At 29.6% G+C, this 13609-nt stretch overlaps 1 protein-coding gene and 1 pseudogene across 1 annotated transcript; both read right to left on the reverse strand.

Annotated features, from left to right (window-relative positions):
- Positions 1-5483: 5483 nt before the first annotated feature.
- LOC100777330 (1-aminocyclopropane-1-carboxylate oxidase homolog 1-like) lies at positions 5484-8223 on the reverse strand (annotated as a pseudogene).
- Positions 8224-9235: 1012 nt separating this feature from the next.
- Positions 9236-12900, reverse strand: LOC100777856 (G-type lectin S-receptor-like serine/threonine-protein kinase At1g11300). The gene is made up of 7 exons (XM_026129821.2): positions 11506-12900; positions 11310-11420; positions 10983-11212; positions 10698-10908; positions 10221-10458; positions 9987-10137; positions 9236-9868 (listed from the first exon to the last, which is right to left on the reverse strand). Exons 1-7 carry the CDS (start codon positions 12797-12799, stop codon positions 9554-9556), a joined length of 2550 nt encoding a protein of 849 aa, XP_025985606.1. The 5' UTR covers positions 12800-12900; the 3' UTR covers positions 9236-9553.
- Between the last annotated feature and the right edge of the window lie 709 nt (positions 12901-13609).

Genomic DNA, 13609 nt, shown 5'->3' on the forward strand with positions numbered 1-13609 from the left:
GAAAAGGATGGGATATGCCACTTTCTCAAAGACAGAATAAAAACGTGACATTTTCTGGTGGCTTATGTGATTTGTGGTCGATGCTCAATTGACAGTACAATAATGCAAATGAGATAAGATATCATTTATAACATTTCTGGTGCGTTATCTCACACGTAAGAAAGCACTTTTTCGCATACTCTTAGTATATTTTCTCTCATTAGGTTGAAATTTGATAGGTTTCACGTCATATTTAATAATTTTATTTTTTATTTTTATAATTTTTAATAAATTTTAAATTCAAAGAAATGCATTAGAGAATGTATTTTTAGCACTCCTTGACACAAGAATAAAGAAATAATAAATTTATATTTTTAATTTAAATGTAGTGACACATTGTAAATGAATTTTACATTGTGAATTTGTCATGCTATCAAAATTTCTCAATGTATATTAAATTTATTAATTTTCATAATAATTATCTTCAAAGTGATATTTAACCTGATCTTTAATAGACTCAATTACAATCTATGTCCTTTTAGTTTTCTAAATCCATAATTTTAGTTTTCTTGATTTTTAATTGTAACATTTGATCACCTAATTTTATAAATTTATGATATTGTCCTCTTGATAGATTATTAACTAATAATTGTTATTATTAGGGATATTAAATTAAATATAAATTATTAATCATGAAAAACTTTAATAAAAGATTATTAACTCTAATGTGGCTATGTTACTATTGGTAGAATTGTATGCGACAATGAAGGTAGAAGAGTTGTTTGTGAAAAAAAGGATACACACATGGTTGTTGTGGAAAATTATAATTAATAATTTTTTATTCAATTTTTAATAATTAATAGTTTTGATTAATTTATAATTAATTTAATGACTCAATTAATCATAATTATTTGTTAATAATCTAGTAGGATGATCAAAATCACCCATTTATAAGATTAGGAAGACTAAATATTACAATTAAAATTAAGAGGTACCACAAACATGAATTTAAGATACTAGGGTCGCAATTTAACCATTTGAATAACATGTAAATAAAAATTATATTGATTGCACATGAAAATTTAACTTTAAATATATTGGAAGGCCTAGAATGGTCAAACAGCAGATGTAAGAATAATTATAAAGAAATCTAAGACAGTTTATCAAATCTTCCCTACTAGAATATTTTGTAATTAATTCCACTGAAACAACTCCTAATTATTAAAATAAAGAATAGCAGCCACAATTTCTAAACTTACGATGTCAACTAGACATTACCTCTCTTTAGAAGGAAAATATATACAACTTGTATTATTGTATCAAGTCCTAACCTGAGATGTTGCAAAAGTAATATATTTGTATGAATATTTAGAAAAAAGGAAAGGACAAAACTAACCTTGAGCCACAAAAAGGAAAGGACAAAACTAACCCAAAATATATACAATATGCTTTGGATTGCGGAAGCAAAGTTTGTTTTTTGGGAGTGAGTGTTAGTATCTATCTAGACAGTCTCTGGAGAAATAAAAAAACGTTATTTTGGGAGTGAGTTTACTTAGAAAATTAGAACAACCTTCCTTAGGTTTGTACTTTGTATGATGATGACCCTAACCTCTTCCAGATGCCTCCTAACCTGCTCCCTTTGAACAAAGGAAATTTCAGCCATTAGATATAAATTTAAAAACATGAATAGTCCAAAATGGTTATAGAGAATGAAAAAAATAATTGCAAAATGGTCCTTGGTTGAAAATATTGTTGTATTCCTACACACACAAACAGAGAGGTTGTTTGTTGTATATGGCTGGGTTACTGGTTGTTGTTGGCAGAGAAGTTTGCCGGCTCAAATGACTTGGCAGAGTTTGTTCATCTTGATGTTGTTTGTGTAGTGTGGCTGTCTCTAGGAAGGGAAGTGTTAGCCATAGATTTTTTGATACATTATATATTAAGACTAAGAGATCCATTTTACTTTTTTGGATTTGCTCATTTTTGTTTTTTATGGTTTAAAATATCTGATTTCACCCTTTATGTTTTTGAAGAGATCCATTTTAATCCTTTTTTTTCATGTTTAAGATTAAAATATGGGTTTCTTTCAAAAGATAGAGGACGAAATTGAGAATTTTTAAACATAAAAGAATGAAATGAGAAAATGTAAAAAAACTAAAGGAACAAAATGATATTTTTTAGCATTTTTAATGGTATTTTCATTTTCAAATTGTAATTAAAAATAGAACAAGTATAAAAAAATATTGTCATATCTTTTATTAATTAATTTTAAAATAAAATTTAGGCTTAAACTGCTTTTGATTTTCTTATAATGAATAAATTTTGTTTTTTGTCTTTATCATTTTTTTAGTTTTTTCAAAATTTCATTTTTGATTCCCGAATTGACTTGACTATTGTTATGTTAAAACTTCAAACGACAACTAGTAGTTCAAAATTTGCTAATTAGTACGGGTGTATTAAATTAGGATTTTAAAATACTTATTTTTAATAAAAAAATCTTATAGTAATTAATTAGAATTTTCAAATAATATAAATAAAATTTGTGATATCCAACTTTTAAGATTTCTTACCAGGACAACCGAATTTGATACTAAAATAGTCAATAAATTTAAAATTGACTAAAATTATTAACATCGTAAATCTTTTAAAAATAAAGAAAAAATATCTTAATTAAAAAATAGAAAAATTAAAATTATGAACTTGTTAAGAATTAATCATGAAATATCTTAATTAAAAAATGAAGGAGTAAAAACATAAAAAAAAAATTGGAGAAAGGAAATTACATTTTAATCTAAAATTTAAAATAGTCCTTATAAGACAAATACAATACTCAAGAGATCAAATTGGGGAAATAAAAAAAATTCTTAAAAGATCTCCAGCAAAATGCAACCATAAAACAAGATGAATTCAAAAAAACAATCTATTTCCAGCGACAATGCATCTGAAAGCCCAAATATCCCAAAAGCAATTGAAATCTAAAAACCCAAATTCAATAAAATTACAGAACCCAATACAAACATTATTCAAGTCTGAAACCCGGATCTAAAACGCAGATCTGAAACCGAATTTGAAATCAACTGAAACTTAAGGTTGGAGTTCAAGCATTCTTCGTAATTACACAAATTGTTAATATATTTTTTGTTACTAATTAAATTAAATAATTTTTAAAGGGCGTGAATGAGTTAAAATAGTCGAATAAATGATAATATCATTTATCAAATAATTATTGGATTTTATATATTTTTTAAATGTTAGTAATAAATAACAGTATATTTTTGAGGCAAAAAGTGTTTAGACATCTACCCTAATGGTTTCATATTTCAAAGTTTTTTTTTCCTATTTTTAAACTTAAGTTATATTAGAAAATATCTCATGTATTGCATGGTATTTATATTAAAAATAAAGAGAACCATTAAAAATATTTGATTAGAATTATATTAATTGTGCATGATAAAAATTAAAATATTTGATTTTTATTTTGAAAAATGTAAAAGTTATATGAATTAATGAAAAAATTAATATGAATTATGTCATGCATTGATTTTTTTTCTATTCTTATTTTACTTTTCTCATCTTTATATTTAATTAGAAAATAGAAAATCATTAAAAATATTATCAAGTTGAATATTGTATATCACCAACGCGTTGCGCAAGTTCCATACTAGTAATAAGATAGTTTTTCAAGATTTTTTAAATGATAAATTTATTTCCAATTTTAACTTATTTAAAGTAAAAAATATGGTAAACTGAAAAATCAAAGACACATTCAAAGTCAATTTAAGCATGTTATATTTAAAAATATTTCAATTCAATCTAATGATGAATAAGTTTCACTTTCTCATTTTACATATCTCTTCATTATATATAAATATTTAAACTTTATTAATTCTTGTATTTGCAATTATCTTAAAAAATAATAGTTAAAGAATATAAATGATTTATCTTAATTAAAAATATTATATGGAATACTTTACCTACATCCTTAATTATCATTATTTTCTATAAATGTTTTTAATAAAAAAAATATCAAATTCAATAATCTTTTGACGATTTTCTTGATATGAAATAGACGGAAAATGCATTAGATTAATGCCCTCAATTAATACTCAAGATTTTAAATCCCTCTTTTGGTATCATATATATGCAATATTTATGTTTAAAATATATAATTAATTATTTAAAGATAGCTACATAAATAATTTTCTAATAAATTGATGGAGTAAAAAGTAAAAACTTAAATGGAAAATGTTAAAATTTGCTAATTAATTTGTCTTTCTAATATTTTTTTAATTCTTTAATTAATCTCCATAGACCCAAGTAAAATATTATCCAGTTTCCTACAAGTATTATTTAAATTATTTATTATAAACATTAAATGTAATTTATATATTCAAACAATTTTTATTACAAAATTATAAATTATAACTATAATATATTTTATATTATAAATATTTATTTTATGCAAGCTACAAGTCAAAATACTAATTATATTAATTTGATGAAAATTATTTGTTCTTATGAGTTTTTCACTTTGTTATTTTATTTATAATATGTATTTTTTGTAGTGTATTAAAAAAATATTTAATACTTAAAACAAGAAGAAAATCAAATCTTTAACATATCAAACATTTAATGCTTTTCTCCAACTCAAACTATTTTTGTTTTGAAATTTTTTCAATCATTTTTTTATCCTTTTCCTTCCTTTTTCAAGCGTTTCACCCCTCACACTTTTTTCTTTTTCCTGGTTCTTCCTTTGTTTCACATTCCATCCTTTTGTCATGGAGTTCAAATATCATGATTTCAAAAACCGAAGGACACCATCAGCAATGTCACACCATCGTTCCGCCCCCTCCGTTTCTAGATGCCCAATACAAGGCAACACTTCTTTTCTTCACACCAAGAGACCCATTTGTTTAATTTGTTGTTTTAACACAAATAAAGCTTTTCTAACATTATATCATTTGTAGGGTGTGAACTTGCACCCGGATCCAGACAAGATATAGAGCCCAATGTTTTACTCATATGGATTACATGATCAATATGAGTCATATAAATTAACTCATACGAATTACGTAATCCGTATGTCTCTTATAGATTATGTAATCCGTCTGTACATAATCCGTATGACTCATATTATGTAATTTGTATGAGTTAATTCGTATGACTCATGCGGGATCACGTGATTCATAAGTATTTTTTTTAATCTTTTTTTTCAAAAATATGTCTTTTAATTTATTAATATATTAAAATTTTTAATAGTAAGTATTTTTTATTTATAAAAAATATACTGATTAAATAATTCATATGAATTATATCAAAATTAATTGTTATAAAATTTATTATTTAAATTTACATGAACATTACATATACATTAGAAAGTTTAGTGTTATGTATAGCAACATTATTTATTTTATAACACAATTGGTCTATTAACTCAATTGGTTAGAGTATTGTTAATAACCCAAAAGTCATATGTTTAATTCTTGCGTGGACCATTAACTTTACTAGCAATTTCGTTGGGTGCGCGTAGGAGTGTCCAAAGAGTTCCCATCAAGGCCCTTTACACAATAATATGCCAAAACTCTTTTAAGGTTGTGTCTATGTAGATTGGTGGGTTTTCTTCTCAAAGCATTCCTTAATTGGACCATACACCTTTGATGTACGAGTGCTGCTAGGTGCACCCAGTATTATTGTTGGTACACCCAACACTAACCACGAAAAGACAGAAATATCCCTTATGGATCAAGTTGATTCGTAAATTAATTTTTAAGATTTACGGATCAACTTGATCCATAAATCTTTTACGGATCAAGTTGATCCGTAAGTTGATTTTTAAGACTTCCGGATCAAGTTGATCCGTAAGAAGAGAAATTAGTAGGGACAGTTTTGTCATTTTTAAAGAATGTTGCGTGCATCTAACAACACTCTTGATGTACCCTCAACTGAGTCATGTGAATTTAAAAAGAAGCTTGCTACAATATTCTTGGGCGTGTTTTGTGATAAGACACGGTGATACACACTGACAAACTCGTCACAAAGGTGATACACACTGACAAACTCGTCATTTGTGATAAGCTGCACCACTATGAAATAAATTGATTAATGCTATTCTCACAAAATGTGTCCATGAAGAAGCAATCAAAATGATTTTGCTTTCAGTGAATTCAGGTGTTTAATCAAAGACGGTTGTGGAGGAAAAAAACACAATAAGAGAAAACGGTTTATCAATTTTGAGGATTAAGTTTAATCATATATGGCCACACTAAATTGTAGCAAGGATTGATGTTACTCTTTTTTCTGCAAGAAAATTGGTTAAAAAAATTCAGCTGTAGCTATTCCCAAACCGAAAAAGTCCACTGAATGAATTAGCGTTGAACGTTAAGCATTAAAGGGTTTCAAATTAAACTGCAAAAGTCGTCAGGAACGAGTAGTAGATTTTAGATACTTTGAATTGAACCATTGCGAGTCATAGCTGGGAAAATACCATGCTATATTTTCAACTGTGACAACAATAATAAATCAGGGGAGATACACTGCATAGATCACATGACACTATTGGGCTCAATAAAAAATAAAGTACTCCTGGATATTATTTATCATAAGATTGTTTTTAATAATTTCATTTAATATTCTTCTTAGACCTCCTCTGCTTAGTTTTACAGGGCCAGAAATCATGTTATCCACTTGCTTCACCAATGCCTCTAATTACCTTCTTTGCACATTCAAAACTACCTTAATTTTCTGTAATCTTTTGTTTGATAGATAACACGCCAAAAGGTGCCACACCAACTTTTTATGATTCTATATTTCATACGCTTGATATCTACTTTCAAGTTTCAACCTTTCTCCAGTAGAATTTTCTTTTCTACGCCTAATTAACTTAAAATTTATCCAAAATAACAAAACCTTTTGTTGAACTTTATTTTGTTTTTCGATTGTATCTGAATTCTTAATGTTTAATACAACATAGAAAATACATACTCTAAAATTTGACAAAAATAACTTAGAGTATTTATCTGTAGAAGATCTCCTATGTTTACAACAAGAGCTCCATGTACAGGAGGAACATTGACCCATTGATTCTGATGAAGAACTTGAAGACCACCAAGTTGGTCTTGTAAAAGTAAAGTCATGAAGTTACTATCTGTGTGCTTGGTAGTGCCCATAGTTAATTCAGGTTCAGGGCATGCTGGATAGTAGTGACCCAAAATAAAGAGTCCCTCAGCACAATTCAATTCTTTAAGGTAAGAAGGATGAAGTCCCGAAGCCTATGACAATAACTCAAAAACTTTAAAACTCAAATCCCTTATGTTCTTTGAATATTCAATCAGAATATCCCTGCAAAAAAGTAATCAACACTCATCAGTCATCAAGGATAACTAATTGAATCAACTGAACTTGATCCATAACTGAAATGTACTTTTTTCATGATTAAATGTCATGTAATGTAACAAGTGTAACTACTGACTAAATGCCTGTAACGAAAGTTTTGCTAGTAACATATAATGAAAAAACTGCCAGGCCATTCTCTTTCTCTCTAAGACAAATACTGGCTAAATTCACAACATAAATTATATATACTAAGATAAAGAATTTAATTGGAATACACTTACATTTTCATATGATCATAAATTGTATATAAATGAGAATGAATTATTTGATGTTTTAAAAAAAGTTAAATTATATAATAATTACATTCAAAGTCAAGATGAAATAAAACTCTTACCTACATACAGATGTTATTTCTTCAGGTTTGTTACTATACAAGCTAAGATTGAAATAATACAAAACTTTTTTCATCAAATCTCGAGACTAGAACTCTTTTCTTACCTCAGTGACTTGTTCATGAAATCTACGAATTCCATCAATCATCTTATCTAAAACACTGATTGGAATTCCATGACTAATAACTTGGAAAAATACCCACTCATGGCATGCACTTCGAGTTTTGCTAATTATTTCTGAATGCAGAGCTGGACCAGAGTGTATGTCTTTGAGGTCTATGATTGGGATACTGAATTTGGAGTCACTAGCTGAGGTTTCAATGCTATCCAAGTTGCCAGAATGGAACATGCGAGGGACTCTACAAGACCTTTTACACCAGCTTTTGGATCATTAAAGGCTTTCACTTCAGCTTTCCTGTCATAAGTAGAATCAATGTTTTCCTCCAACTGGTTTATGTTTTTGACCACCATATTGAGAGAGAACTGGCAAAATAGAAGTGGCTACCTCAAACACAAGTTGTAGTATGGAAGAAGAGTATGAATTTTATATAATTAAATCCAAGTGACAGTCAAGGATGGAAGACGATTTCAGTTTAATAAGTTGTCTCGGGTTTGATTGAGCATGAGTATCCAATTGCATTAAATATTTGCAAGAAGATGTGTCTCCTATTATAGTTCTATCTATCTTAAACAAAATTATCTCCCATAAATTATGGTCCCCTAAAAAAAGAGAATATATAAGTATAAATATGTTTTTAGTATATGTAAGTAACGTTTTTTTTACTTTGAATCTCCATAAATTTTGTTGTTTAAGTTTTAGTCTTTGTAATTTGTGTTATTCAAATTTTTATCCCTGAAAATTATTTTGTATATTTTTCATCCTTCCTTGTAAGAAAAGATGGATAATTGGAAGACAAGATATAATGAGAAATAAAGGATATGAGTTTTTAAGAAATAGAAGATGATATATAAATAATTGGGAGAGGAAATAGTGAAAGAGATGAATTTCTTTGTTTTATATTAAGTGAATAAAATAAATGGATAGGAATTTTGAATTTACAAATTTGGTATGTATTATTGAAATATATAGGGGATACAAAATTTAAATTCCCAATAGGTAGAATGACTCAATAGATTCTAATATAAATATTATTACATATTTTTTTAATAAAACATATGCTTAAATAAACATATGCATATTTTAGTTTATTTAAAAAAACAATTACTTTTTTTACCCCATTTTTAAAGGACTTTATGAAGAAAATGATCATTTTTCAAAATTTAAGGTCAAACTTGCTCAACTAATAGTTACCAACACTACTTGAAGCTCATTATCATTCAAAGACATTATTAATCATATGTGTCTATACAAAAACAATAAGTAAATATAAAGAGTTACCAACACTACTATTTTTTGGATATATAAAGTAAATTATTTCACTTGTTAATTTAACAAATGATTTATACAAGTTAGTGATAATAGAAATACTAAAATTATAAAAAGGAAAACATACTTTAAAATACACAAAAAATATCAAACTAATGTTTATTTAAGAAAAAAAGTGATTTACTCAAACTACAAATCAAAATTTTAAACGACATGTAAAATGAAATTGTCTGAGAAAAGAATAATTAAAAATCAATATCCTTCTTAAATTTATGGAAGATAATGCCAATGAATTGAGATTTATTGGGATTACATTGACTAACCACAAAACAAAACATAAGAATCAAATTTGAAGACTGTCTAAAATTTATTCAAAATTGAAATTTCAAATAAGGCAAAATCATCTCGTGGTTCTAACACTAACATATACAGATTCATCATCTTTCTTAGAGCTTTTATTTTGCTATCTACCACGGATATCTGTAATACTAATACCATTGATGGAGCATAATTTTTGTCTTTCTTCAGATGACACTGACACCAAATTCAACATATTTTGGCTCTGGACGAATGCAGGTTGATCTGGAGGAGGAAGAAATGCAACCTCACTGTTAAGCATAGAAATTACTGCAGCCATTGTGGGTCTGTCTACAGCACGTTCTTGTACACATAGAAGTCCTATGTGTATACACCTTAAAATATCTTTATGATGAGTAACATCATATATTTCTGGATCTATTACAGATAATATGTTGCCTTCCCTCCATTGTATCCATGCCTGAAATGCAATAAAGAAAAAAAAAAAGTTAACGTTTGAAAGTTGTATCATTCAGCAGCATAAGGCAAAAGTTCCTGTAGAAGAGTCAGAGACTCAGAAATAAATTGTTGAAACTTACAAATCCTAAAAGGCTAAGAGCATTGTCGTCGTCGTAAAATCTTGAGTTCCTTCTTCCACTAACAATCTCTATTACCAAAACACCAAAACTAAAGACATCTGATTTCTCTGAAAACAGTCCTTGCATTGCATATTCAGGGGACATATAGCCACTGCATTCAAATGTAAATTAAAATTAACTCTCCAAGTATTGTACATTTGTACTATAACATTGGACAACAAAAAATATACTCACTATGTTCCAACAACCCTGTTAGTATTGGCCTGATCTTCAGTTCCTCCAAAGATTCTAGCCATACCAAAGTCTGATATTTTTGGATTCAGCGCTTCATCTAATAAGACATTGCTTGCCTTCAAATCTCTGTGTATGATTTTTAGCCTAGAGTCTCTATGAAGATAAAGCAATCCTCGACCTATTCCTTCTATTATGCCACAGCGCTTCCTCCAATCTAGGAGTTTACTTTTTGATGGATCTAAAAAGTACACATTAAGGGTAGCATTATACTATTGTGAACATAATATTAGAAGAGTAACTTACGAAACTAAGTCATTTAAATCCCCTGACTAGTGTGCTTTCAGGAAAACTCAATAGTTATGAAATGATTGTTTAATTTATTTCTTAAACATTTTTGCATATGCTAAATAAAGAGAATCATAAAAGTTTGGAATTCTATATGAGACAAATACTAGAGGAGGAATCCAAAGAACTAACCAAAGATAAACACATCCAAACTTTTGTTTAGCATGTATTCATATATCAACATCTTTTCATCACCTTCAGCACAACAGCCAAAAAGTTTTACAAGATTACGATGTTGAAGCTTGGAAATCACCACTACTTCATTCATGAATTCTTCTAGACCTTGTCCAGAGGCTCTAGAAAGTCTTTTAACTGCTATTTCCTGTCCATCTGGCAATTTCCCCTGGGAAAAGAAATATTAAGAGGACAACTATAAACATTGGATTCAAATATGATAATAACTTTGTTTTAAGGTACCTTGTACACCGGACCAAAACCACCCTGCCCAAGTTTGTTGGACAGGTGGAAGTTGTTTGTGGCTGCAACAACCCTTTCAAAATCAAACAGTAACAGCTCCTGGAGTTTAACTTGTGACAGTTCTTCAATTACCTTGTTGCTTGTATGTTCAGATGGTACCCCATTGTTAAAACGAGCCAAATATTTGTTGCCCCTTTTCCTTCCTGACTTGATCGAGTGCCATATTTTAGCTGGAATGAGAAAGATAATGTCACCTTAACTCCTTTACCAACAAAACGAAAACATAATTGTAGTACTAATTCTGAAACCACCTAAGATAGTGTTTACCTGGGTGATTGGAAGTCCTCCACATGACATATGCACACGCACAAATAACAATGAAGACAGTTCCTATTGTCACTGTAATTATAATGATGATTGTTGTGTTTGTCCCTTCATCTGTTGTGAAGGAAAAAATTGAATCTAAAATATAGGGAATGCAATTCAAAGAAACTATGATTAAAATGATTGAGCAGTAGCATACCATGTTCAAGTTCAGTATAGGCTCCACGAACATATAGATCAAGTCCATTACTCGAGAATTGTTGTATGTCAAGTAGATTTCCAGTCCAAGACATACAACCAATCATTTCCTCATGAGAATAAGCAACACAAGAGCAATTCTCCAAGCATTGACTTCTGCACTTGTCAGGATCAACAGGAGATCTTTCTGGAAAATCTGGAACTTTAACCATTTGCAGTTCCAAAAATCCATCTTCGTTTGTATCTATACTTGTGTTTTGATCTTTGACCCTTTCACACAGCAAACCTGTGTTCCTAACGCATCCACTAGTCCAATGTTGTCTATTCCATTCCTCTTTGTTCCTTGGCTCAAACCCTTTCAAACAGCTGCATATTGGTGAGCTCTGTGCATTACAGATTGCAAACGACCCACATATAGCATAAATATCACAATCTGATTTTCTACTAGCCCACATAAGTCCCATTTCTTGCTTCTCATCATCCCACCATTTTTCTTCCAACCGGCCTTGCGAATTCAACATATAGATTAAAAATCCCAATGGACCTAATTCACTTGACACTGTGTAATAGATGTTTATGTTTCCTTCCCCATCGTCCCCACCTTTGAAGCCATTAAGATACGTCGACATGTACGCTATACCTGTAAAGATCCCACCGTTCCATGGACCACTGCGCCAGTAGAGTTGAGTTCCATTGAAAATGAACAATTCAACTATATTTTTGCGTTGAACAAGGCTGGAAGAGAAGCTCCCAACAGAGGGATTATAAGGGCTTTCCCATGATGTAAGTTCTACTTTCTTACCTGTACTTTTGTTGATCGAAAGTTTCATGCCGGGCAATAATGTATTTGAAGGTTGCTGAAAACTGTCCCATAAGATGTTTCCAGTTGTTGTTTCTGCGAGGACAAGCTTACCCGAATCTGAAAACTGGGAGCTTGTATTGAATGATGTCTTGGACACATTTGTCGACCAAATGACTTGTTTGTGTCCATTAAGCACCACAAGATTGCCATCTTCAGATATTGTAACAATTCCAGAAGAATCATTCAGAGGTTGGTTTCTGTTAGCAACCCAAATTACTGTGGATTGAGACTTCCACCAAATTCCAACGTAGCGGTTTGTAGAGTTTTGAGGGGTGAAGAACCCCAAAGTAAAGTTACCATCCGTGGAAGTTAGAGTTTCAGTGTCCTTTATGGATTGAGATGATGTAATGGTGTCTATGGCAGTACCAACGTCCAACACATGGCAACACAGTATGAATACAAAGAAAAATTTTACACAGCTGCTGGAACCCATTTTTTTTTTAGATGAATAGAATAAGATAAGATCTACATAATAATATGAACCATATGGAAACTCTTTATTCCTTCTTTTAAGATTTGACAATTCTCTCTTAATTAAAAGTCAACGGTCTACTTTGAGATACAAATGAGAATTTCTAGGATGCTTCCCCACAAATTTGTAGGTGCCTTTCTCATTTGTAACTTGTCAAGCAAACTCTTTTGTAATTGGCTTGGTACTTCGGCTCTTAAAATTATACCTTTGGCTAGTATTTTTTAAAAAAAAAAACGTAGCATATATATATTAGATTTGGATATGTGATGATTGTAGGAGATACCAGGACCATTGGATTGCTATATAATGATTAATCAAGGGCTGCGATGCAGCAGGATGATGGTTGGAGGAAAAAAATGCTGTAGAGGATCCAAGTATACGGGATAAAAGAGAGAAATATGAAGAGTGTGACTAGGTGTTTGAAAAATTGGGATGTTAGAAATATCATTGGTCAAATAATTACGAGATACTACTATGCATTATTGTCCTTTCTTTCCACAAGCATGGCAAGAGAAGTCAGACAATACCAATCCGTGTGTTGACTCTTGGGAGCAAAACTCAATCAAGATTGAAAAAGAAAAAGTTCACTTAACGATAACGTTGAAATTCGTCATTATTAACAAGAATTATTAATCACTACCACAGAAATCTTTAAGCATTAAAATATTTATAGAAAAAATGTCAATGACTATTTTATGGTATCCAGAAGTATTTAAGCGTCCAATTTACGAAGATATTCTTTTCATATGCTTATTTGACGACGTTATCCTT

Source organism: Glycine max, chromosome 8 (genome assembly GCF_000004515.6).
Source record: "Glycine max cultivar Williams 82 chromosome 8, Glycine_max_v4.0, whole genome shotgun sequence".
NCBI lineage: Eukaryota > Viridiplantae > Streptophyta > Magnoliopsida > Fabales > Fabaceae > Glycine > Glycine max.